At 37.2% G+C, this 25,914-nt stretch overlaps 2 protein-coding genes across 6 annotated transcripts; one reads left to right on the top strand and one right to left on the bottom strand.

Moving 5' to 3' along the window:
* Positions 1-1,973: 1,973 nt before the first annotated feature.
* On the top strand, positions 1,974-4,188 carry LOC117783647 (fas apoptotic inhibitory molecule 1). Its single transcript, XM_034621156.1, has 5 exons — positions 1,974-2,132; positions 2,269-2,429; positions 2,506-2,571; positions 3,539-3,838; positions 3,898-4,188. Exons 2-5 carry the CDS (start codon positions 2,292-2,294, stop codon positions 4,087-4,089), a joined length of 696 nt encoding a protein of 231 aa, XP_034477047.1. The 5' UTR covers positions 1,974-2,132; positions 2,269-2,291; the 3' UTR covers positions 4,090-4,188.
* Positions 4,189-5,861: 1,673 nt separating this feature from the next.
* LOC117784924 (atypical protein kinase C) lies at positions 5,862-25,795 on the bottom strand. 5 transcript variants are annotated; one of them, XM_034622776.1, is made up of 10 exons: positions 25,517-25,795; positions 24,320-24,658; positions 24,140-24,260; positions 10,248-10,298; positions 10,083-10,168; positions 8,450-9,406; positions 8,194-8,388; positions 6,867-6,982; positions 6,633-6,759; positions 5,862-6,569 (listed from the first exon to the last, which is right to left on the bottom strand). In XM_034622776.1, exons 2-9 carry the CDS (start codon positions 24,527-24,529, stop codon positions 6,672-6,674), a joined length of 1,824 nt encoding a protein of 607 aa, XP_034478667.1. In that variant the 5' UTR covers positions 24,530-24,658; positions 25,517-25,795; the 3' UTR covers positions 5,862-6,569; positions 6,633-6,671. The 5 variants fall into 5 exon arrangements, 4 of the variants coding, with proteins under 4 accessions (XP_034478667.1, XP_034478671.1, XP_034478669.1 ...); XR_004617459.1 differs by lacking the exons at positions 24,140-24,260; positions 24,320-24,658; positions 25,517-25,795 and adding an exon at positions 12,879-13,854 and having other exon boundaries at positions 5,862-6,290; positions 6,350-6,569; XM_034622780.1 differs by lacking the exons at positions 24,140-24,260; positions 24,320-24,658; positions 25,517-25,795 and adding exons at positions 12,879-13,860; positions 15,086-15,802.
* Between the last annotated feature and the right edge of the window lie 119 nt (positions 25,796-25,914).

The following is a 25,914-nucleotide window of genomic DNA, read 5'->3' as shown; positions in this document are numbered from 1 at the left end:
AATTAACAGATAACTGAACCTTTATAGTGATTCTATCTACTCGTCATTTAACAGATTTTAACTGTGCATTTTGATATAAATTATTTCAGAACTGCAAATGCGTAGATCCCCTCATCCTGGGCATTGTGTGGTAATAGGAAAACGTCAGCAACAATTTGTATCTAAGTGCGAGTATGTCAGTTAAATGTACGTACACATATGCATGTATGTATCTATAAGATACATTCCTCTATACTCGTATATGCAATAGCGGGCGGTACTAATAATTATACAAGCACACGAGCTCACTCACACAGAATGGGGCTTTGAATTGGTTCCACGTTGGTTGTCAGCTGCCAGTTGGGGGCCTTGTCCTTGTCATGTTTCGCTTCGTTATCTCCATGGACTGTTGTTGTTGTTGTTGTTTATTGTTTTTGTTGTTGTTAATATTGCCGCTTTGGGTCGAGTTAAAGTGCTAACAATAACAAATACAAAGTAAAAGTACATGCAGCTGTTGAAAGCGGCTTAAAACGGCGCTTTGCATTGACCTTCGCGTGTGGAAAATGCCTGTTTTTGTTATTTTTTCCTCCTCCTCCCACACACACACACACACAATCGAAGTGCTAAGAATATTCGTCAAGGCCCACATTTTTGACATATGATGTGCCAGCAGGTCCTGTGTGTGCCAAATACATTTATCAATACTTGTTTTTGGCGAATTGAAATACAAAACTAACGCAAACTGTCACACTATCTATCCGTCTAACCAACTATCTAACTTCCCCTTTGTTTGCCCTCCCAACTTAACCCCCACTTTGCCCTTTGCCCTGCACCGTAAGCGGTCATTAGCATTTTTGGCGTGTATTTATGGCCGCAAAATATTACGCCATAAACATGACAGCCAAAACAAAATGCGACAAATTTGCGACGCCCACAGAGACACTGAGAAAGCGAGAAAGGAAAAGTGTGTAGGCAATAGTGGCAAGAAGCGTATGTTGCCTGCCTTGGGAGCTGCCACAAATTTATGCCACCCAGCCGCGGGCAATATAATTGTCACATTTGTATGTGGGCACGGTTAGAAAGTTAGATGGCAAACAGGGGATTTGTGGGGAGGGGGAGTAAGCCAATTGATGTAGCCAACCAAAAAGTGTTGTCTTACGCTCAATTTGAGCTCGATTGCAATTGCGCGTTGAGCTAATTTTTGAACAACTTGCAGATATCCTTTAAAACTTAAGATTTAATAAAAATAATAATTATGATTTTTAATTGTAGATTGCTGTTTTTTTCTTTCCTAACATTTTTTAAATTAGTTAATTTTTATATTTAACTTATATTATTAACATTTCTTCTTTTATCTATGTATCTTTTAAAACAACTTGCTGATATTTTTTAATGCTTAAATTTTAATAAAATAGTTATTAACATTTTTGACTGTTGATTGTGAATGTACTTGCTTAGCGTGTTAGCCAAGTTATGTGCGTGCGTTACCAAACCTTTGTTAACATTATGCTACCCGTTCGCTTAGACTATAGCAATTGCATACTTGGCGGCGCTTGGGACTGCTCAAAAAGTAAAGTTTATTTTTATGCTCAACATCGTTGGTGACGGCGACAGCGACTGCGACAGCGACAGCGACATGTGTGCAAATGTTAACATACAGCAAACATACACATACACACACACACAAGAGTGCCGAGAAGTGGGGCTTAACCACACACACACACACACACATGCACATATACACATACACTCAAACTTGAAGCGAAACAAATCAACTCTGTTTTGGCGCCATGCGGCGTTCAACGCCACTTTGGCTCTGCACTTTTTTTTAGCCACAACAGAAAGAGCCATCGACAAACGCAACTCGACCAGAAGCAGAAGCAGAAGCAAAAGCAGACCGAAAGCCAGGCCAACACTACTACTACTACTACTGTATATACTTACGAGCATAGAAATTCTTTGTTCAGTTCAGTTCCTTGGCCATTATTGTGTGTGTTGTTTAGTGTGCCATTGACGTTGAATGCTAACGGTTCGCGTTGCCGTCGCATTTCCGTCGCCATTCAAACGCGTCGGAATAAATATTAAATAAAATAAAATAAAATAAAATAAAGCAGTGTCCAAACATAGCATAACAAATTGGGCTTAAATCAAAGGTGTTAATGAGATTAAATATATGTATTTCAACGTTCCCATTAAGTTTGTTCAACTTGATTGCATTGTGTAATCTGACATTTTAGTTGCATTTTAAATGCAATAACTATATTAGTATTAACTGAAATCGATTTTCAGTGTCGACCGGCTGACGACTAGCAATGTCCTTTCTGTCACCATTGCTGCGTCTAGAGAATCTGTCCACCGAGCCTATCATGAGTCTGGATCATGTGCCCGAGGCTCAGCGCTACAACAAAGAGAATATTGTCGCCCAATGGTGTGCCCCCATCAATGGCAAGGTTCAGTCAAAAACTTATACTCGTACAAACCATCTCAGATTGATTAACATTTAATTAACTTTCACTGCCCCCTTAGATGTATCGCATTGAATTGGAACATGGCACCACAAGTGGACGACGTATGATTTGGGTCAATGGTCGGGTAAGTGGTGAATGCACTCCACAGTCAATAGTAAATCTTATATGTTTTAACAGAAAAAACATTTTCAGTTGAAGAAAAACTATTTTAATATAAGATGAATATTTTAATGAATTCCAGAAATTTTTGTAATTAATAATATTTTAAATATATCATAAAGAAATCAAAAATGAAATAAAAACTCAGTACATTCATGTATCACATGTCCTTAAAGAACAAATAACCATTATAAAAATTGAAAATAACTTGATTTTTAATTTGTATCAAAAAAAATTGGAAACAAAATTTTATTTTAGTAATTGATAAAAATCAAGAAATTTTTGTAATTAATAATATTGGAAATAGATCACAAAGAAATCAAAAAAGAAAAAAAAAAATCTGTACATATATGTATCACATGTCCTTAAAGGACAAATAACCACAATAAAAATTGAAAATAACTTTATTTTTAATTTATATCAAAAAATTGGAAACAAAATTTTATTTAAGAAATTGAGATAAAGAGATATACATCGTGTTTTTTAAATAAAAATTGAAATTTTATTATTACTACACCTATTTTATTATTCAAAAGCTAGCGTTACTTTTAATTTGTTTTTTTACGACAAATCAACATATAACTTTAAGTTTTATTTAACAATATATAACCGTTACGGATTAAAAAAGACAGTACAACGTTCTGCTGCTGAATATTGGACTCAGATAAAAAAGTCATTATATATTATACGATCCTACACAATAAAGCTGAACACTGTTTGAGGAAGTCCAAGGCTGCAAAAATTAATGGAGCTTGTTTCCTTGAGCATGATTGATTGATTAAAGTGAAAAAGTGATAGTAAATGACTCCAAGTCTAAGTATCTAGACAATTTATCAAAATTAATCCGTTTTTTCTGTTAACCCAAGCTTGTTTCCCCCGATTCTGTGAATGCTTTTGAGTATTTGAATAGTTTCTGCTATCGATTATTGCAGGAGGTGCTGCGCCGTGACTGGATGTTCAAACTGGTGGGTGAGGATACTTTCTGCATCGAACAGGCGCGCTGCATTATTCGGGTGGATCCAGCGCCAGGTTTCAAATACGAGTACTCGCTTTATATAGATGGCAAGCCACATGCACAGTATACCGAGGAGTTGACGCGCCAGTATCGTCTATGGCTTTACACGTCCGGAACGGATCAGGCGGAGAAAACGGAGATGTCTCTGGAATATCGTATAATGCTCAAGCTGGACACGCTCAGTCTGTATGTAAACGATGAACTGCGTGAGGAAACAGTAAGTTTTGGAGTGATTTTAATCGAATTTTTGTTCAGCTCATGTGTTTTTCGTTAAAGGCCGTATTCGTACACGGCGGCACGGACACGAGCTTTGTGCTGCAGGACACACATTTTGTACTGCAAGCGAGGTCCAGTGGCAACAAACTGGACGGCATTGTTCATACGCTGTTGGCTAATGGAGAGCTTGTGCCGGAGGCAAAGATTCAACAAATTATGCAGGAACCCGTCTCCATATTGCAGACGAACTGAACAACCGGATAACAATAGCATTTGTTACTCCTTCTGTTACCGTAGATTATAATTAATAAATTACATGGAAAATAAAACATGATTGAATATTTTAATAAACCACCCACAAAACTGCATAATTAACAAAACAGTAATTGGTTTTACTTACACAATAGTTTATTCGTTTGTTTATATGCATAATTGTAACGCAATTTGTTTACGTTCTCAATTTCGTTTGACATTTTGCTAGCATTTAAAGTACTCAAAGTGCATATATAGTATCTGTATAAAAAAATAAAACACAATATTTGAAAAACAGCAGTTGAAAAGTCAGACAATACAAAGATGGTTAAGTAAACGTAGTATATATTTAACTAAATCGTTTTACTTTTAAAAAAATTGTGTAAATGTAGTTGCCTAGAAAGTAAAGAATTTAAATAGCTTTTTCTTGCTGGCTAAAAGTGTTTTTTACTGGAGAACTTTTGAATTATTTCATTTTAGTCCATTTTCTTTAGTCCATTCCGGGACATACTGTAACTACGTTTTTTGTTTTTTTACAATAAAAATGTGCATTCTAAATATGTAAAGTGTGTAAGTATGTACGTATGTATGCATGTATGTATGTATGTAAATTATTTTATGTACTATGTTCATTTTTTAATTGATTGTTTTCTATTATTTGTGTTTAATCAAAAACTGTTCTTGGTTTTTTCCCCATTGGAGTGTTTCATAATTTTAAATTGCTTAATATGCTGTCACTTTGAATACATTAACAATTAACATTTTGTTTTAAATATATTTATCATATATGTGATTCATTTCAAAAATTTGTAGATAATTTAAAACACAATTTGTCGCATTTGTCATTTAGGTTAAATCAACACAATGATATTTTCATTATTACTAATTTAGTTCTGTTTCTGTTTTAATTTAATAATATGTCTACTCAGTAAAGGGTCATAAAAACATAATTTACAAATTTATTTAGATATATTTGTGTATATATTAACTGTCATCAATTTAAAACTTGAAACGGTACAATTTTCTAGCGTTGTGAAAATAATTCAATTTTGATTCGATTACAACTAATGTAAACAGTGATAAGGATTGTGATAATAATCAAATTTTATTGCTTGCTGTAAATTTCAATTAATTTAATTACTTATATATGTTACAATAATTTAACAACTTTTACTTTGTATAATAAGTACAATGTGGAATGTGTTCGACAACGTAAAGTTTCTAATATTTAACAGAAACAAAAATATTGCCAGTAGACGGATGCTTTTTTTTCTATTTGTGTAAATATAATAATAATACAGAAAATACAATAAATTACCGATTGCTAATAAATATATACTCATGTCTTAAGAGCAATTTAACTTTTGTTCATTTAATCAAAATGTTTGATAATTTATATTTCACATATTTAATATTTGATAAGTTTGATTTTGCCAGTTAAATTATTATTTCTTTATATTTTACTGCATTTTCTGCTTACACACACATTTATAAATTTGTTGTTGTTGCTTTTAAAAACCATTCTGCTCACTAACACTAACACACATACATTTTACATATTATATTAATTACGCGCTTAAATTTATTAGATTGATTTCTTATTTACTTTTCCTCTTTCTCTTTTGTCTTGTGTTTCTATCCTTTTGTTGTAAAATTAAATGTCTTGCTTTTAAATATTTAAAAATTATATATATATATATATATATTTTTGATGTATATGTATGTATAATTTTCTTGTAGATTTATTAGCTTAAAAAGTGTTTATCATTATGTTTTTGCTTTTATATACTTTTGTATTAACGTACTTGCTGAAAAGTCTTGCATAGAGTTTTGAAATTGTTTTTGCTTGTTGTTGCTGATGTTTTTGCATGCATAGAGTTGCCTAGTTGCCTAGGTGCTCAAATAGTAAAGTAATCGTTTGTAGTTTAGTGTAATACTCGCAACTTGTGACAGTTTTTTGGTATGAAAGTAGTTCATTTATCTTTTTTCTTAACTTTTTTTGTTAGTTTTTTTCTTTTGTTGTGTGACATTTGTTTTATATAGAAGATTATAATTGTAGTTAATTGTTTTAGTTAGTATTTTTTGTTTTGTTTTTGTTGCTTTTGCTAGTTGTTGTTGCTGTCTGCTAGCAGTTGCTCTTGTTGCTGTTATCTGTATCTAATTCGTTATTTTAATTAGTTCAATGGAAGGCAAAACATGTGCTGCAGTAGACTTTTATTATTATTTGCTTGCATTTGATTATTATGATTGTTATTGTTACCATTATGATGATGTTGCTGCTGCTGTTGTTGTTGTTGTTGTTGCTGTGGGTATGGATGATATTGCTGGGCCTGTTGCAGCTGGTGTTGCTGCTGTTGGCGATAATGTTGCTGCTGGCTTATATTATTATTGGTATTGGCTACACCTCCCGCGCTGTTTAAATGCAGGAGGCTCAAGTCATCAGCCACGGAATCATAATCACTGGAATCTTCACCATAGAGCTGCAATTGTTCATTTCTTTATAGAAATAAATGTATCTTGTAATTTAATTAAAAACCACTTACACGAATATTATACGGATGCAAATCACACGTCTCGTGGTGTCAGACGCAATCCTCTAGAGACATAAGCAAGGGATTCACATACTCAAAGCCCTCGAACTCCGATTGATCGATGTTGTCAATGACATGGCTAAGAATTCAAAAAAAAGAAAACGTACATTAGTTTAGCCAAGTATAAAAAGCCAAGTATTGAAAGAGTCGAAGAGTGTACAAAAAAATTATAGAGAAAGAACTTACTCATCATCTGGTGTCAGTTGCACCGGTTCGCCGGTAAACTCGATCGGGAAATTAGCCAGATCGCGATCTGAGTCTAAACGTGGCTTGAATGGTGGCGAAACCTGTTTGCGTTCGAGCTGCATGAGGTTGAAATTGGTTGTGCAGACGTGTGGAATGTGTGTTTGTGTATTTGATTCGATTGTATGCAGGATATATATGCAAAGATAGTAAAAATAATATGGTTATAGCTAAAAAGAATTCTGCCAGCCAATTTTGGCACAAAACATAAAAACAAATTTCAGGAGGCTCTGGACACAATCAAAATGTATGTCCGTGTGAATAGCTTGTGTGTATTGATGATAATGATGATAAATATAGATAGAGCGAGTTGTGTTTTTGGGAGTAATAGAGGGGGGGCTGTGGGCAGTGGGTCACAATGCGGCTGAGAACGAACATTACCTGCTGTTAGTCTGACCACTAAATGCTATATAGTTATTTAATTCCTTTTTTTATTTGAGGGAAATTTCTTGTTTTGGGGATTTTCTCATGCGTTTTTTTTTTTTTTTACAAGTAGAACAAAATAACAAAATCTAAATTGTAATTCTGTTGTTTTTTTTTGTTTTCGTTGACACAAAACTTACGGATCGTCTGGCGTCAATTCAGCCGGTTCTCTGGTAAATTGAACGTCAAAATTTGTTGTCATATACGGATCGCCAGGATCCAGGGTTGGTATATAAGGCGGTTGTACCTCCTTTTGTGCAATCTTTTCATACACAAAAACATTCAGGTTTATACAAGTAAAATAGGATAATAGATAAGAGCTCAACATTGATAAGAAATATTCGAAAAAGTAGTTATTGAAGTTTATCACATTAACTGAAATTAATTTTAAAACATTGTCCGACATTTTTGAAAATCAAGGAAAAATATATTATATAAATATATAAATCGAAGAAAAAATATGTAAGAATATCACAAATTAAACCTGCTTGCAGATCAGATGATCAATTTCTTACTTTAATAAAAAAGTACACTATAATTGGTAAATTTGTTAATAATATATGTGTTTATAAAACTATCACTTCGACAATTTATAAAGCAAACGGATACTCCCACCATTTCCGATAAATACAAGCATCATTACCAAAACTTATTCGACTGACTGTATTTTAGAATTAGTCGTGAGAAATACAATGAGCCAGGTTAATAGTTCTTCGGATATTCTTATAAAGCTAAAGTTTCTAGCAGAATAAACTTAGATTGGAATGCTACAAATATTATCATCATCATTATTATCAACAGCAACACAATAACACACACACACTCATGTAGTTGGCCTTGGACTTACCATTTCCCAGTCGATGACCTTGAAGAACGGATGATTGACAATATCCATGAAGGCAGATTCGCGATGGCAACCCAAGCGATCAGCGGGATTTTTGTTGAGGAAACCTTTCAATACGGATGCAGCCTTAACGCTCAATGAACGCGGTATGCGTATAGTCTTCTCCAGAATCACTTGGAACAGATAATCTTCAGTATTCTACAGTTGATAAACAGATTGTTTAGCATTTTACTTGGCAAATTGTAATTAGAATTTTTACCTGATCGGGATTTTCAGAAGCGCCGGCAATGTCGAAAGGACTACGTCCAGCTAGCATCTCATAAAGAAGCACACCCAATGCCCACCAGTCCACCGAGAAGCCATAGTCTTCACCTCGCAGTATTTCGGGTGCAATATAGTTGGGAGTACCGCAGAATGTGGAGGTGGTGTCACCCGGACGAATGCCCTCCTTGCACATGCCATAGTCGGTTAGCTTTATGTGACCCTCATGATCCAGCAGCACGTTATCGAGCTTCAGATCCCGATAAATGATGCCCTTCTCGTGCAGGAAATTCAACGCCAAGCTGATCTCGGCGGCATAGAAGCGTGCATGTTCCTCGGGCAGGCGACGTTGCCGCTGCATGTGGTACATCAAGTCGCCACCGCGCACAAACTCAATGACGAAGAAGAGGCGCGAGGGCGTCTGGAAGCAGGAGTGCAAACCCACCAGGAATGGATGATTCGAGGCCGTCTCAAAGACATGCTTCTCGGTCTGCACCCAGTCAATGTCCTCGTCGTCGGTGACCAGCGCCTTTTTGATCACTTTCATCGCATAAATACGACGGGTACGCCGTAGTTCCACCATTAGCACCTTGGCGTAACTGCCGCGTCCAATGACACGTATCAGCTCAAAGTCGTTCAGTGAATACTGGCGTTGTGTGGCCGGCTCCAGGGAATCTTCGGGCGGTGGCGGTGCCACAATATGCGCATCCTCGTGTGTGTCATACGATTCGGTGGCGCCACCAACCGCCTCATATGGCAGCGGTGGCAATGGCACCGGCATCGGGTCACTGGCCTCCTCGGCACGCTCCTTGACCAACGGCTCTGGCTGATCCGTGCAGTGCTTTTGCACCAGCTTATGACACTTTTTGTGCACCAGCAGCTTGCACTGTATGCACTTGAAACCCTGACGACCCAGGCCCCAGATGCGATCCTGGCAATAGGCACAGAAGGCACGCTGCAATAAAGGAAGAATAAGTTCATTAGAAGTTGTTATTTATATTTACATTTCAGAATAATAATATTTTTTAAAATTATCTTTGAGCTTTAAGACAAAAATAATTGTTAATAATTAAAACTTTCCATTTCAGAGATATGCAAGGAATAATAAGTTCATTAGAAGTTGTTATTTATATGTTATTTATATTTATATTTCAGAATAATAATAAAAAATTTGCAAAACATCTCTAATCTTTAAGACAAAAAAAAATTGTTAGTAATTAAAACTTTCCATTTCAGAGATATACAAGTAAGTAAAAGTGATAAAAGTGATAACTTGCTATATTTAATTTCATTTCATAATCACTTCTCATAAAGACATTAACAATAGTAAATTTTATCAAATAAATATTAGTATTTAAAATAATTTCCCTTATATTGAAGACTAATAAATTAGGTATATCAAGTTTTCCACTTTAAAATAATAAGTATAACTGTTAAAAAAAAATGCGTAAGTCTTAAAGATTCTAATAAATTGTAAAATAATGCTCAACTCTTGTATAAAAACACTAACTCTAAGTTTGAAAATAATTGTTGACCCTTTATCTTTAGACTTTCTGCTTGGCTAGACTCAACCCACTGTGCAGTGGTGTATCTATTAGATACGATGTGTACATGTGTGTTTTGTTACTTACGCGATTGAAACGCTTGGCCTGGAAAATGTGTCCATTGACGCGATATAATTTTCGCCAACGACGCGCTCCCCTTCTGTAGATGCTTCCTATAATAAAAATGTGGAATTTCGATAAACAAACGCGACTGAAAGTTCATTAATAAACAAACTAAGGTGAGATACTTACGATCTTCGCCATCACAGGACAGGCCCGGTGCTTGAGGAACATTCGGAAATACTGAAAATAGAATAAGATTAAAGAAGCAGGTGAATAAAGAGGGAATTGATTTAGATTCAGTTTATTGTCATGCTTACGGCCAGTTGATTTGCCCATGATGGGGCCTGGCCTTATCAATTTAATTGCCGAGCAAAAGTAATTTTTGTGTTATATTTCTTTTTCTTTTTACTTATAAACGGATTTCTGCCCAGCCACATTTGCCGTGGATTGTTGTTAGTGTGCCTGATGTGTGGTTTGTTAACATGACAGAACCAACTCCATGACTGAGACTGAACCCAGCAAATGGTAGTCGGTTGTGTCTTATCTCTGAAACGGCCACGCACCATATACAAAATACAAATACAGTCAGAATAAAAAAGAAGAGAGAGACAGATTGAGAGAGCACTGCACTCTTTGAGAAGTTTTTCCAAGTAATTGCCACAGTTAATTAAGTTTTCCGGGTAGAGCCAAAGAGACAAAACGATTCAGTGTCCGTCTCAATTGAGCTCAATTGTTCATATCAAGAGTTTTGATGTTCTATCTATCACTCATATTCAATTAGTTGCCCAACTGTTCAGGGTTCAACATTTGACTTGGGACAAGGCCATCAAATTGTGACAGTCTGGCCATATTGGCCCCTTGTCTTGCATTGACCTAGAATTTCCTGTTTCTAATATCAACTATTGACTACTTGCATATCTCGTACGTACGTCCCTTATCTATATATAAACACATTTATACATATATTTTACATACTAACAAAGGGTTCTATGGGCCCAGCTGAGAAGAGCTAAACTATTGCTTTGCCTTTCTTATCAGCGGCATTGTGATATGGATGACAAAATTTGTTTGGTTTCTAGTTGTTGTTGTCGTTGTTATTGTGTTGTTGTAGCTACTCATACCTATACTAAAAGCTTGGCCAGAAGATAACAAGCAAATTTATAGACTGGATAGAAATATTGGGAAATATAAGCCAAGTGTCTGTGTGTGTATGTGTGTGTGTGTGTGTAGAATGTAGCTGAGTTATGCATTCGGTTAGTCATTGAACTGACAACGGGGCAACAGGTGTGAAGGTCGCACGGATACTTGTGGAATCTATGTGGAACGTATGGGAAATATTTATTCTAAAAATGCGTAATTTCCACACATTTTATTACTAGCTCATAATAAGGCAATCGATTAGCTATCAACATTATATTACCACATATTATAAAGCAAAAACAAATTCCACACGCAGTCCACAATTTATTTAAACTTCAATTAATGACAGTTATTGATTCAAAAATAACTAAACACTGATCTCACGCCCTTAAATGGTATCAGACCAACAGACTGACACTTCTATTGACACTTTAAGTGCCTCAATCGCTGAGATCGATACTAACACGAGACTCCACCACTCATAAAAGTCGCTGTTTGTGTACTGTAAATTTGAGCCGCCTCACAGAAACCGCTCCAGATGATCATCTTGGTGGCAAGTTCAACGCAGGTCAGACAGCGGCAAGAGGCGACACACAAAACACTGCTCTCAATTACAAATACTTAAAGCAAGCGCCAAAACAAATTATGTACAAATAATAACAACACAATATTTTCTCATTTGTATTTTGTTTATATTTTTGTTGACTTCGGCACGCGCGAGGCGTTGTCACCGCGCGGGTTTCGACTGCGAACTGAGCCAACCAAATGCGAGCCAAAGAACAGAAATCAAAAAAAAGCACAACACAAAAGAAAAACAACAGCTTCAAGTGGCTATTGAATTGTCACAAGAATTGAACGATGAGTGGAAACCTAATTGGGAGCAAGTGAGAGCGCAACGAATACCACAAGCGATAAGATCAGGGATGGAAATTGGTTAAAAAACCAAGAAAATAAAAATTATTCGTACAGCAATAGCAATTTTTTAATTATTATAAAGCCAAGAACTAAAAGAAATATATTAATACATAATAAATTAATAAAAATTTAACAAATAAATTAATTACAATTTTATTAAGAAATTTAATGAGACTTAATTAAAAGTAAGCATAAATTTAAGTATAATTTATCATTACAACAATAATATTACTAAGAATAGGAGACTTTAAATATAATTATTAGTTTTTAAATTCGTTACATGTATTCCTAGAAGAATTTCGTTCATGTGGAATATATTTATAGTAAAGTGATCTATTTGTCATGTACAATAATGCAATATTGCTATTATATTTCTAATGATAAAGTAATAATTTGTAATATAACTATTTATGCATTTGTTAGATTAAACTTAAAAGTTCACAAAAAAAAACAAGAGTTTGAATATTTCAAATAAAATCAAATTTTATTTAATTTATTTTAAATTTAATGTAATTCTATTTAATTTATTTTAATTTTAATGAAATTTTATTTTAATTTTATTATTTTAATTCATTTATTTTAATTTAAAACTTAATTTCATCATTCTTAAGCCCGTTCCACATTCTCATATCAAAACTCATTTTAAGTTAATTTTTGTCTGTTTGTGAACTGATTCACATGTGCTCAAACTAGTTCATGGAGTCTTCAAATGAATTCTCTCAAAACGCTTTTGATCAATAAAACTACACACACACACACAATTACCTGTTGCGTAGGCCGGCTCAATCTCCTCCTCCGACTGTAGCTGATGCTGTGAGGGCATCTGATGTTGTTGCTGTTGCTGTTGTTGTTGTTGCGTTACGCCCATGGGCACTGTGGGAATGGGCACGGGAATGGGCAAGCGTTCATAGTGTATGCATTCGTGATGGTATTGCTGATGATGATGACCGTGGCCATTGTGAATGGTGCCCAGGACGCTGCTGCGTCCGCCAATGCTGCCACCAGCGATGCTACCGCCGCCTCCACAGCCATTGAGGCCGCTGCCAGCGCTGCCACTGTGATGGCCATGATGATAGTCCATGAGCATGCCAGGGCCGCCAACAGCAACCGTGGCACCGCCAATACCAAGACCAATGCCAACACCGACACCACCACCTCCACCACCGCTACTGCCACCGCCCGAGTCATCGGTGGTGGTTGTGTTGTGACAGCGGCTGGAGCAACGGCCCAGGGAACCGCTGCCGGTGCTGTGATGGCCCAGACTACCCATATGGCCAGCATGGCCCATTACCAGCATGCCACCCATTATGGAACCACCGCAGCCCTGACTCGAATCCGAGCCAGAATCATGACCGGTGCAGACGGCACCCGCCGATCCTGGCCTGCTTAGCGTCGCATGCGGTGGCGTCACTGAGGCTGTTGTCTGCATATAATGATGCGTATACGGATGCGGATGCGGCACATCGTAATCACCCGTATCTATATGACTCGCGGACATCATTCCAATGCTTCCAGTGCTGCCTGTGCCCACTCCGACACCGACACCGACTCCAACTCCAACTCCCACGCCTCCCTGCAGACAGCCTAGTGAGCCGTGAGCGCTGCCATGATGACTGTGACTATGATGACTGCCATGGGCGCTGCCACTCCGACTGTGCAACGAGACGCCTCTGGTCAGCGTATTGTTCGCCGATTGTATGGAACTGACCACTGCGCCGCGGCACATGATGTCCGACAGCTGATTGGCCTGGATATCAAAGTACTTCGACTGCCATGACAGAAGAGCAAGTATCAGTTTAAATGATCAAATCCATTAAGAGCTGTTCATGATTTACAACATTCGTAGTTTCGGAACTCATTGATTTAAATTAGTACTCCAATCTCAAAGTGATCTTTCAGCCGTTTTTTAATACCTTTTAAACAAACTTAATAAATCTCCTATGCTCATTATTTTCAATTCCATTTCACAGCGAATCATGAATATACTTTAAACTAGAAAATCATGTCAAAATTAAAAATAATTTTGACTTGTAAAGTTGCTAAATCAGAGGCTTGAGCTACTTTGAACTGTCATAACTTTGTTAAAGCCCAACCGATTTTCAAGCGGAATGTCATTTTGATCATGGTATGGCCTCTATATTCATTCTGTATTCAAATTTTGTTCATTTCGAAGAATTAATTATTTTCGACCAAGGTTCGATTTGGATGGTAAGGGGGGACCCTTTGAAATTTTGAAAATTCAAAATTTTAAATCTCAAGTTTTCGCTTTTAATCAACTCCTTATATCGTAATTAGTATAAAACAACACCTAAAATTTGATTCTGAGACCTTTCATTTTCTTGTAAAAAATCATGTCAAACTGAAGAAATATTTTGACTTGTAAAGTTGCTTGGTCAGAGGATTGAGCAACTTTGAACTGTCATAACTTTGACAAAACTCAACCGATTTTCAAGCGGAATGTCATTTTGATCATGGTTTGGCCTCTATATTCATTCTGTATTCAAGTTTTGTTCATTTCGAAAAATTAATTATTTTCGACCAAGATTCGATTTGGATGGTAAGGGGGGACCCTTTGAAATTTTGAAAATTCAAAATTTTAAATCTCAAGTTTTTACTTTTAATCAACTCCTTATATCGTAATTAGTATAAAACAACACCTAAAATTTGATTCTGACTGCTTTCATTTTCTTGTAAAAAATCATGTCAAAATTAAAGAAAATTTTGACTTGTAAAGTTGCTAGATCAGAGGCGTGAGTAAATTTAAACTGTCATAACCTTGACAAAACTGTACCGATTTTCAAGCGGAATGTCATTTTGATCATGGTTTGGAATCTTTTTTTGTTTTGCATTTAAATTTTATTTAAATTGTTCAAAAAATTTTTCAGTTAAAAATTTAACAGTTCACGGAACTTTTACGGTTCGAATCATGTACAGCTCCGGTTCCCTGATCTATGTAGTACCGTGTTCAGTACCTGCGGACTGTCCAGCTGATCCAGCGATTGCCTCCGGGCCGCATAGTCCAGATGCGTGAGCAACTGCTGTGCGGCCGGGCAATTCTTGTTCGAGTGCTGATGAAGATGCTGTTGCGAGGACGTGAGCAACGGCGGAGGCGGCGGCGTTATGGAGCCGCATGGTGAGCCCGGACACGGGCTGGAGCAGCGTGAACGGCATGTCGGACTGTAGCAGAGTGTGCCGCCGCCTTGTTGATTGGCTGAGGGTGTGTTGGGGCAGGTCTGTGACTGCTGCGACTGTTGCTGCTGCTGCTGCTGTTGTTGTTGTTGTTGCTGATGCTGCTGCTGTTGTTGTTGTGGCAGACAGGGCGGTGGCTGCTCCTCCTCCTCCTCCTGCTGTACGAGATTTACGGGCAACGGGGTGCACTGCGTCAGTCGGCGCGGCGAACGTCCACGATCCACTGTTGTGGCGGACCAATAGCCCCAGGCCATATTTCGTTTTGTTTTGTTTTGTTTTTGTGGCTTTTGCTGGTTTTGTTGGTTTTGTTGTTACTGTTTTAGTTTTGTACGAGGCGCGTTGCAGAATCGGTTTGGATTGGTTTCGTTTGTTTTGCACTTGACTCTTTCTGTTGCTGGCTGCGATTAATTGCCGCAAATTTGCATAAACTGGCAATGTCAACAAGCGGCACAAAGTAACGCACAGAGAGTATGAAAGCTTTAGACCAAATTGCACAGTGGAACAAATGTGGGCCGTTTCCCAAACAAATTGAAAAAATTCTAAAAAAAAATGCTAAAAATATGTTTACAACTCAATTAATGTGTTGTGCTGTGTGTGGTTGCAAGTTGCAATCTTCAAATAGAGAATTTGTTTGCTGTAAATCAAATTATCTTAAAAGTTGCGAGCAAAGTAGTTCATTAAATCTTTTTAAATCAAAGAACAGTCAAAACGTGCAAAATTGAAACAAGTTCAAAGCTGCTTTGCTTTAAAGCTTAAACTCTTACTTCTTTCAACTAATACAATACACGGAGCAATCTTAGTAAGCGACACCTCAGTTAAAGTAGAACAAGCAAATAGTAAAATTAAATGAAGTTAAAATATACACTGACACAAGATATACAATTTAATAAGATCATCAGAGCAAGTTAGCACATTAAACCATTTTAAGCCAAACGACCATGCTAGAAATGTAAACTTCAACCAATAAGTAAAGCACAAAATATTAAACAAATATTTTCACTAGCAAGATCCTTTGAAAGCATTAATTAATTCTACTTTGTCAAGAATAATTCTAAATTTGTCACTATTTCAGAATAAGGGAAATAAATTTCCATTTAATTTCCTTTGTCGTTTTGCAATAAAGCATTATTAAACAAATTATACTTTTAATCAATACTTGATTTATGATTTATAGCATTTTCATTTAATATTTACGAGTTGTCCCACTGTGCTGCCTCAAGTGCAAATTGTGTGGCACATGATGGCACATAAAAAATGGCAGAATAGAAACCGGGACAAGGCCCAGTCGTTGCAACTGTTGTTATAGCTGTAGTTGTATTTGTAGTTCCAGTTGAACAGGCAACGCCGCAGGCCGCCTAAAACTATGCAATGCAAAAGTTTTCAAAGCCAAGCGACAGCTGCGCCCCCTGGCGTGTAAATTCTATAGTTTAAAATGATTGATTAAAAACTGCAGGCGATGTGGATGAATGGCGGAACGGAGGAGAGCGTGAAGGAGAATGAATTGCAAGGGCTTGGGGCGTGGCCGGTTTGTGGGAGTCATGCAGACGCTGTCGCCGCAGAAACCACACCTAAAAAAATATAAATTGTGTAATAATGGGCAGCACAGCGTGTAAGAGCAAACAGGAGATAGATAAAGAGCGAGAGAGAGAGAGAGAGTGACAGAAGAGCGGGGAGCAATGCAAGCGAAACAGCTGACAACTCTGTTCAAGTACACACACACACACAGAGACACTCACACACACACACACACACACATATAGCGCAACGTTGCGACAATCACAAACAATTGAACCCAAGTCAAACGAGCGCACAAGTTGCTGCAAATTGACAAAGGCGTGAAAGCCCAAGAAGCTAGACAGAGAAGGAGAGCCATCAAAAGAGAGCGAGACAGAAAGAGAGAGAGAACGTATTGAAATGAGAGAAAGAGCGAGAGAGAGAGAGAGAGCGCTTCATGCTGCGCAGGGAAATTTTACTCCCAGGGCACCCGAATGTAATAAGTATGCAACCCTCCCTGGTGCAGTCAAGTGTAAATAGAAAATTTCTTCAAGTGTATTGGTAGGTCACATCGAAACTGCTTGACGTTGCCGACGTTGTCGACGTTCTTGTTCTTGTTGTCGTTTGTTGTTGAGACAATTGAAATTAAGTACTCTACTTTCATGCATAATTCGCATGATTAACGAGGCAACTGAGGAGTGAATAGTTGGCAGAGATAAGAGGGGGGAGGTAGTGTAGCATCCACTTGAGGCAAGTGGTTACATCGTGACAACAGCCAACAGTCGATCCTTTCTTTTGTGCTGATGATGCAGCTTGTCCAGGCCAACGCAAAACACTCCTGCCCCTTGGGAACGCCCCCAAAGGGCAGTCAGGCAATGTGGGTGTGTTTGGGGCAACATCGTCGGTTAAATATAAACACACACTGGTCTGGTCTGGCCTGGCATTGTTTGAAAACTGCAATTGGAGCATGAATATTGGTTGAGTTCTGTTGGGGTTTCGTTGGGTTGGCAAATTGCGGGAGCATTTGCTGCATCAACTGACAAGTTGGTTAGTTGCACAGCATCAACAGTGTCGCCATGCCTCCTCTCGTTTCCCCCTGTGACAGTGAGCGGTAAATCAATCAGTGGCTAACCCCAGAGATGCTATGACTTTGTGATAAGCTCTACATTTGCATATAATTTATATGTGAATCCTTTTGGCACACACATAAACTGAGTGCTATCCAATTGAGTTTATCGCTTTGAAAACTGCACTTGTTTAATAAAAATAAAAGCTGAATTTAAACTTAAAAACTTATTAAAATTTAAATAAATGTATGTTAAATTTTATTCTAATCCATTTTCATTCTAGCTTTATGTAGCCAATATTTCGATATAAATTGAAATAACTCTAATTGAACGCAGATAAAACTGAACAAATCATTTGAATAGGCTTAATTAATATGCTTTAAATAAGTTCATTATTTCAGAATGTACTCGCAACTCCAAAAACAATCATTACTCATACGCACTGTGAATCAACTGCAATACGTATGAAACATATCGAGTAATTACCATGTACTCGAACTGCCAATAACTGATTTAGAAAGATTGTTGATGATTGATGGATTACTTCAATCAGTGAATTGCTAAATAACGGCTTATAAAGCGAGAGCTCCCATTCAAACTAAGGCTTTTGCTTTAAGATGGAGCAGTTTAGAGTTTAATATTTATTAATCCATTCAACTACTTTGGTGACTGGCAAATCAAGAGCGCTTAAGTATCTGCAAACAATAGTCTTACATCAGAGTCCAGTCGAGCGTGGGTTTATGGTTATCAGGACACGCCCTAGCGAGAACCCACTCAAGTTCCATGCGATAATAACGATAAATAAAACAACGAGCCAATGGCCAACTTAAAGCCGTGTTACAGCCTCTCGTTCTACCTCTCTTTCTCTCTATGTCTCTCGCTTTGGCAATAGGTTAAACAACTAAATTTGCCTGCGAATGACGTCAGAGCAGCGTAAGATTCCATCCTGCCACCTGCGGAAACACTTTACACTGTAAAATTTCACGCTGTAAGTAAAGGTAAGAAAATAAGATAAAAAAAAAAAACAATTTTGGCCAAAGTGCAAAGAGCGACTTTAGTGAAGAAGGCCATTCGAAAGCTGGTCATGCATGCAAAACGAGCCATAAATGTACGTCATATGCATACTTAACTAACGAACTGTGTGTTCTTGCTGAAGAAAACTGGGCATAATTTGGGAATGGAAGAAGAGGACTTACGATAATTTCATTAAGCCCAATGGCATCATTAAAATATGCCAAACAATCATAATGTGCCAGTCTCCAAAGGGGCGTGAAACTTAACTCGAACTTAACTTTCAGCCATTAGCCGAAGCCATTTGGCGAAGCTGCGAAAAAGCCCAAAAATCGTATGCAATGCCAAATGTAAATGTAAATGTAAATGTGCTGATTTGTTAGCAACAAGAACAACAAGAAAATCAGCAAAAATGAGTCAAAGAATAAAGTTTAAATGACGGCGCATTTGAAGGCGACAGCTTGGCCAACAAATTTAGTCGAAACTCAAATACACACAGATATAAAGTATGTACTTTTGGGAAGCCAAAAAGAGAGCGAGAGCGATTTACTTGCCCTGCAGCGTCTTGGCAAACACACTGACACACATACACACACATATATCGGAGTGTATTTGAGTGTTAGTGTGTGTGTGTGCCTGGTCAAGTACCAACTATTTGGGCATCTTTTTGGCCTAGACACTTTTTGGGCTTGTAATGCAGGCGGGTGACGGCGTCATCAACGCTTGATGAAGTGCAAATGCCTGATGGGGTCAAGTTTAGGACGACAGCAGAGGCTGGGGGAAATACATAGGTATGTCTCTGTGTGTGTGTTTGTGTGGGTGTATTCCTTTTTTTGCCGCCTGTCTGTGACTCAGTTAGTTTGTGTGTGTGTGTGTTTGTCTTTCTGTCTGTCTGGGCACACAGCAGCCGAAAAGTATGCAAGCCGAAATAACGAATCAGCGAAGCAAATGAAAATCAATGATTCGATTTTGGCTCAGGAAAGAGTTCCCATGTTCGTGGCTTGACGTTAACATGAAACGGATTCGGATTCGGATTCGGCGTAACCAACAATTTGATTATGTGACAAATGTAAAACATGACAGTTGCCTTGCGGGTATTGCCAACAAATTGAAGAAATTTCACCCTGCTCCAAAGATAGGTAATACTTTGAATTTACAGATACAATAGCAAATATATTTAAAAAAAATCTGAGGATGTTGACAAACATTTACTACTTTTAAATATATTTAAAGCAACTCAGATAGTTTAAGTTTCTTCCAAATAATCGTAGTATTACCAATTCCACTTCTCTGCTTGTAACTTTCAGTTCACATATCAAACAAAATGGAAGATCCTAGAACATCAAAAGGGTATTTTCGCAAATTCATGGTTTGCTGCACCTCTAAAGCCAGCTCAAAAGCAGACTATACAAGGTTTTAAAAGCCTCAATTGAAAGTTCCTCCAACTGCAAATGCTTAGAGCGCATCACGATGAGTTTTAAAGCCAGGCATTTGTGCCTTTAGAGTGTTTTAAGTGCAACGCAAACCTGTTTAATCTCGTAAATACCTCACAAAAATAGGCAATGAATTTTGTAGTATACTAAAAAATATTTAAGATAGTCATTTTCATGTTTAGCAATTGGAATCAACAATAAATTATAAAACTCAATCCGAATGTTGTCCAGGGGCAATTGATTTTTTCTTATATTTTTTTTTACGTGTTTTATTTCTCTTCCTTTTTTGGAGGTGGAGCGAACTTTACTTAGCAAGAGCAATAAATGGAGTTACGATTGATATAAATAAGTTGGCAACACTTTTGCGATGATTTGCCTTGCTTTATGTTGACAATTGGCAACGTTTTAAGTTAATTTCACTCGGTAATAAGTATTAAATTATAATATATATAATTTGTATATGCGGGTTTGCGTGTGTGTATATTTGCTATGCGCGACGCGACGTTAGCAACAGCAAGAAAAAAAAAAAGGCGAAGCTTTTTTTTTTTATATTTGAGTTAAATGATTTTCACGTTTGATTGCTTTCTTTCCGCACGGCACTTCCAGACAGGCGAGCAGCCACGGCGCGAATGTTGCGACAGGACGATGAATGCCGACGCAGTCCCAAAACTTTAGCAAGGGATATTTTCGAGCACACACACACGCACACTCACACTGTGAGAGCAAAACAGTTTGTATATGTATTTACGTGTGTGTGTGTTTATGTGGTTCTGCCCGCTGTTCAATGTCAGGTGACGCAGGCAACAGCAAAGTCAGCACCGGATGCCTTTTAAAGTTCTGCTCCTGCACTTGCGCTCAATTTCATATCCTTTGAAACTTTTGGCAGCCGCCTTGGAAAATACCAAACGCCGGCGCAGCATTGCCACCATTTGGTTGAGTAACTCAAAAGCTAACGCTCAGTTGGCAATGCTCTGCCAGACACTCAGCTGTTGTTTTGTTTTTTTTTTTTGCTACTGAGCGCATCAGGGAAATTACTCTCACACTCTCTGCTCCTCCGCGCTCTGTGCTCCACACAGGCTCCCACTCTCTCTCTATCTCTCGCTCTCGCTCTGCTCTGCTACTCATGCTCTCGCACTCAACTTTTGTATCGACCTTATGTGTTTCAAAGCTTGTACGCCTGGGTAAAGTTTGTTTGCTTGTTTGTATATGTGCATGTGGGCAGCGTTGCCATATTGCAGGCGCATAAATTATAACGACAGGCAGAAAAGATAAAGAGAGAGCGCAAAGGGGCAGACGCTTCATTGTTAGCCGGAGATGAAACCGGAAGGTGGAACACAAAACACAAGGCAACCAAAACAACGGCTTATAAAAATGCCAGCCATACACTCACACACACACTCTCTCCCAAGCACACATATGTACATTTACTAATCAACACAAAACAACAAAAACAACAACAACTGTAGCAATAACAATAACTACACAAACAAACATACAAAGGTAGAAAAACATCAACAGTCGCGTCGTGTAATGCTTTTAAGGCGCTTGTATGAGTTTTGTGGTATGCCTGTCTGTGTCTCTGTGTGTGAGTGTGAGTGTGTGTTACAACACAGACACCAGCAGAGAGCAAAACCGCACAGAAAATGCTTTTAATACATTTTAAGCCGCATTTTTTCACACGTGGCTACAAAACAACAACAGCAACAGCAACAACAACAGCTACGACACTAAATCGTGGATAGAAATATGCAGAGAATAGTCAGGAAGGAAAGGACCAACAACAGCATCCTACTAAAAAAGGGAAACCAGCTAACAGAGAACCCAAACTTTGTCGAGTATCACGCGCTGGTTAAATTATATTTGCCACAGTTTTTGCCATCTATACTCAACAAACAACGAAAAACTACAATGGCGCAAAGTCTCTGATATCGGATAACTTAAGAATATTAATTTATGCCTAATGCACTTGCACAAAAACTATTAGAATTATTAGAGTTTTTGGGTAATGAATCGATAGGAATAACTGGTCTGTTCTGGATATTAATTTGTATTCGTTATTTACTTTTATTTGTACTTTGCACTTAGGCTAAATATTTCAGAATTATCATTGTTTATCTTATAAGGCTTAAATTTACCAGATCAAAGTGAATTCAATCCACAAAATTTTTTGTTGAAATAAAATAAAGGATAAAGAAATTCACTTTTAGAAAATCTTGCCGAATTATTATCAAAACATTAGTTAACATTTCTAGAATTCGTTATTTAATATTAGCTCATTTAGCTCAGCAGTTTTAAAATAAGCTATACATATACATTTTTAGTTTACTTGCAAACTTAAACTCTTTTTTAAATTAGTTTTTTAGTTGTTCTTTTTGCAATATATTTTCTAATGATTTATCTGCGACAGCGCGCTGTTAATTTTGTGCACAACATTATTATGCATATCCTAATGTTGCCTCATTTTGTTGTTTACCGCAATTTATTGTTGTTGTCGAAAACATTTTGTTTTTTGTCATTAGGCAAATTTGGAAGCAAGTGAAAAGTTTTTGTGGCAAGCATAATTAAGCACAAACAGTTAACTAAAAAGATGGATGTGCCTGTATTTGTATACTTTCAGGCGTGCCTGTAATATAAAACAGCATAAGAAGCCACACAAAAATTGAATTTGAAAACAGGGCTAACCGAGCTGACGGCAAACAATTTAATTATAATGAATTATAAAAGAAGCCGGCAGCGGCAATCGGGTCAAAAAGCGGATGTAACGGTAAAAAAAGTATAAGATAACGGCTAAGAAGAGAGTAAGATACAAAAACCATAGTCTGCTTATGGGCGCTTGCAGGCAAACATTTAATCTGTATGTATGTGGGTGTTGTATGTGTATGTGTGTGTGTGTGTGTGTGTGTGTGTGTAGTTAATTAATATTTTATGTTATTAACATGGTCGACTGCTGTTTGGATTTGCGCTGCACGCCGCCAGGGACCTCGGTATAGGCCAAACGGCAACGCCAGCAGCCAACAGCCAAGAGGCATCAGCCAGTGGCAAGGTTTATTGAGCTAATAAAGCAACGAGCATATTGTTTAACCAGGCTGAAATGTGCACAAAATTGCGGTTAAATTGTGCTACAACTAAGGCCCGGAATGTGACCCATTTCGACACCCACAAATGAGCACAAACTTTGATAATGAAATTTGTGAAAATGAAAAACTTTAGTATAGTTTTGGGCAACCCAAAAAACAAAAAATAAAATGATAAAATTTGTGTACTATTTTAACAACCCAACTGGGCATCATAGAATCGTATTAAAGAACATCAAATAACTATAGCTATTTGGCCAACTTTGTTGAATGAGAAGCCCTTAAATAAATTAACCTCTTTATCAACTTTGTTAGTAAAATGCTTACTGTGGTCTGTTCTGTAATCCTATTTAAGTTCGGATTACAATCGAAAACCTAGACAAACTATCAATCTAGATATATAAAGATGTTTGTCCAACTGACTGAGCATTGTACAGGCCAAACGGCTCAAGATATAAGTTTGAAATTTTAACACAACACAGATATGACAATATTATAATAAATGTACTCAATGCAAGAGAACTATTATTGACAAAGTCTACATAAAAAGATATTTTCTCAAATATTTTTTTTATGGCTAAACGGGTTTTCGCATAATAAATGCTCACGGTGATAAGTTTCCAACAAGAGACACATTTTTGTGTCTTCGGAATAACTTGAGATATTGAAAATGCTTATCGAGTTGCTTCGCAAACATCAAAAAGGGCATTTTCAGAATAATAAACAATGCATAAAGATAAGAAAAGTGTTTGACTTACCATGTATAACCAACTGGGAATCATAATTCATTTCATATAACCGAATGGCTTCCACCAGTTCCATGTTCGTTGAAATTGTACAAGGATCGTTCTCCTCATCGACCCATTTGATGGTAAAGGGCTGTGGAAAATACATTTTTATTATGAATTTAATCTTGAAAATGGAATTGATTTACTTACCTGATCGATGGGAAAACGACAAATGTTGCGTATTTCATAGCAGAGCTCCTCGTAGCTAATATTCTTATTAATGGTCGTTATTATGATTTGGCCATTGTAGGCCGTCTTCACTGTAATGCAGTTCGGTGAGTTGCCCAGCAATGAAGCGGCATTGTTCAAATTGCCAGAGCCGCTGCCATCGTTCAAAATTTGCGAAGGCATTTTCTGCATTGGGACGGAAACGTACGGAACGAATAATAAAACGATCTTATCTGTTATCTGTTATCAGTTATCAGTTGTTGATCTTAATTGCAAGTTGCTTAAATATTTGATTTTGAAACATGCACAGAAATCACAGAGCTGCAAGGAAATAAACGATAAATGAAAAATAGTATAAAACAAAAAATAGATAAATGGATTTGATAAATAAAGACTGTAGGTTCAATATCTTATCGGTCTCTGAATGTAACATTATTCTGTTAAAGTTATTGTTATGTTATGCCCTAACAGTGTGAGATTAACAGTTTTCCCCTCTCCATTCCGCCTTGGAATTGAATGTATGTGAAGCTTTTGGTTATGATTTAAGTTTATCTCTCTCTCTTTTGTAAGCTTTCTAGTTTCAAATCTCATTTTAGGATGCGCCACGCAGCTGTCAAATTTGACATTTCTTCTGCACACCGGTCCACGCAACAACAACTGCATCGACAGCATGCCACAGGTGTTTGTTGTTGTCTCAACAAGCACACACACGCACAGTCGAAATATTGGTAACTATCATGTTGTTGGCATGAATCATAACATTAAATGCGGGCGCAACGCCCACTGCAAAGCACAGTGTAAACGAAAAATAAAAAATAGACAACTTAGAACGCATACGAACAACAACAATGTTAAATTTACTTATTGCGAAAACACTGACACGGCCCACTAGCAACGAGTATTTATTTATATTGCTTTAATTAACGCCGTGCATTGACCAACCAAAAAGACGGACAGCAGCAACTACAACACCAACAGTGAAGCGAGAGCCAAGCCAACAAATAAATGCCAAAGCGTAGCATCGACAACCTGTTTTTCTTTTACCTTCCTTCTTTTCTATGCTCATTTGCATTTTAAATCGGGTCTGCGTTGCCGCTTTTTCTCAAATTTCTATTTGCAGTTAATTTTTTGCAAGACAATAAACTGTCGATTTACTTAATTTCACCTCATTATGCTTACTTTTTTTATTAGTAGTGGTAATTTGTTTAACCAAAAATGCCGCACAAAGCAATAGCAACAAGCTCATACACAAACACACACACTCACAAAATCACACAGAAAATACTAATGGAATGCAAAACGAATCACGGCACGTACAAAAACAGATAAAGTTAATTGCAGTCAACTTAAAAACGACACATATTTTTATTGGCGAATTAAGCGCACGCACTTTTATTGCTGTTTGTCGTCAATTTGTTTAATTAATTGTAACATTTTATCCAAATGCAACAAGTGTGGCTGCATACACGGCGACAAAATGAGCTGTTTTACACAGAAAACGAGGGCTGCCACTACAGAAATTTTAATAGCTGTCGATATGCAATAACAATCGGATCTCAAAATGGCGCGCAATTTAA

Source organism: Drosophila innubila, assembly GCF_004354385.1.
Source record: "Drosophila innubila isolate TH190305 chromosome 2R unlocalized genomic scaffold, UK_Dinn_1.0 1_C_2R, whole genome shotgun sequence".
NCBI classification, from domain to species: domain Eukaryota; kingdom Metazoa; phylum Arthropoda; class Insecta; order Diptera; family Drosophilidae; genus Drosophila; species Drosophila innubila.
This window is presented reverse-complemented; position numbering and strand designations above follow the sequence as displayed.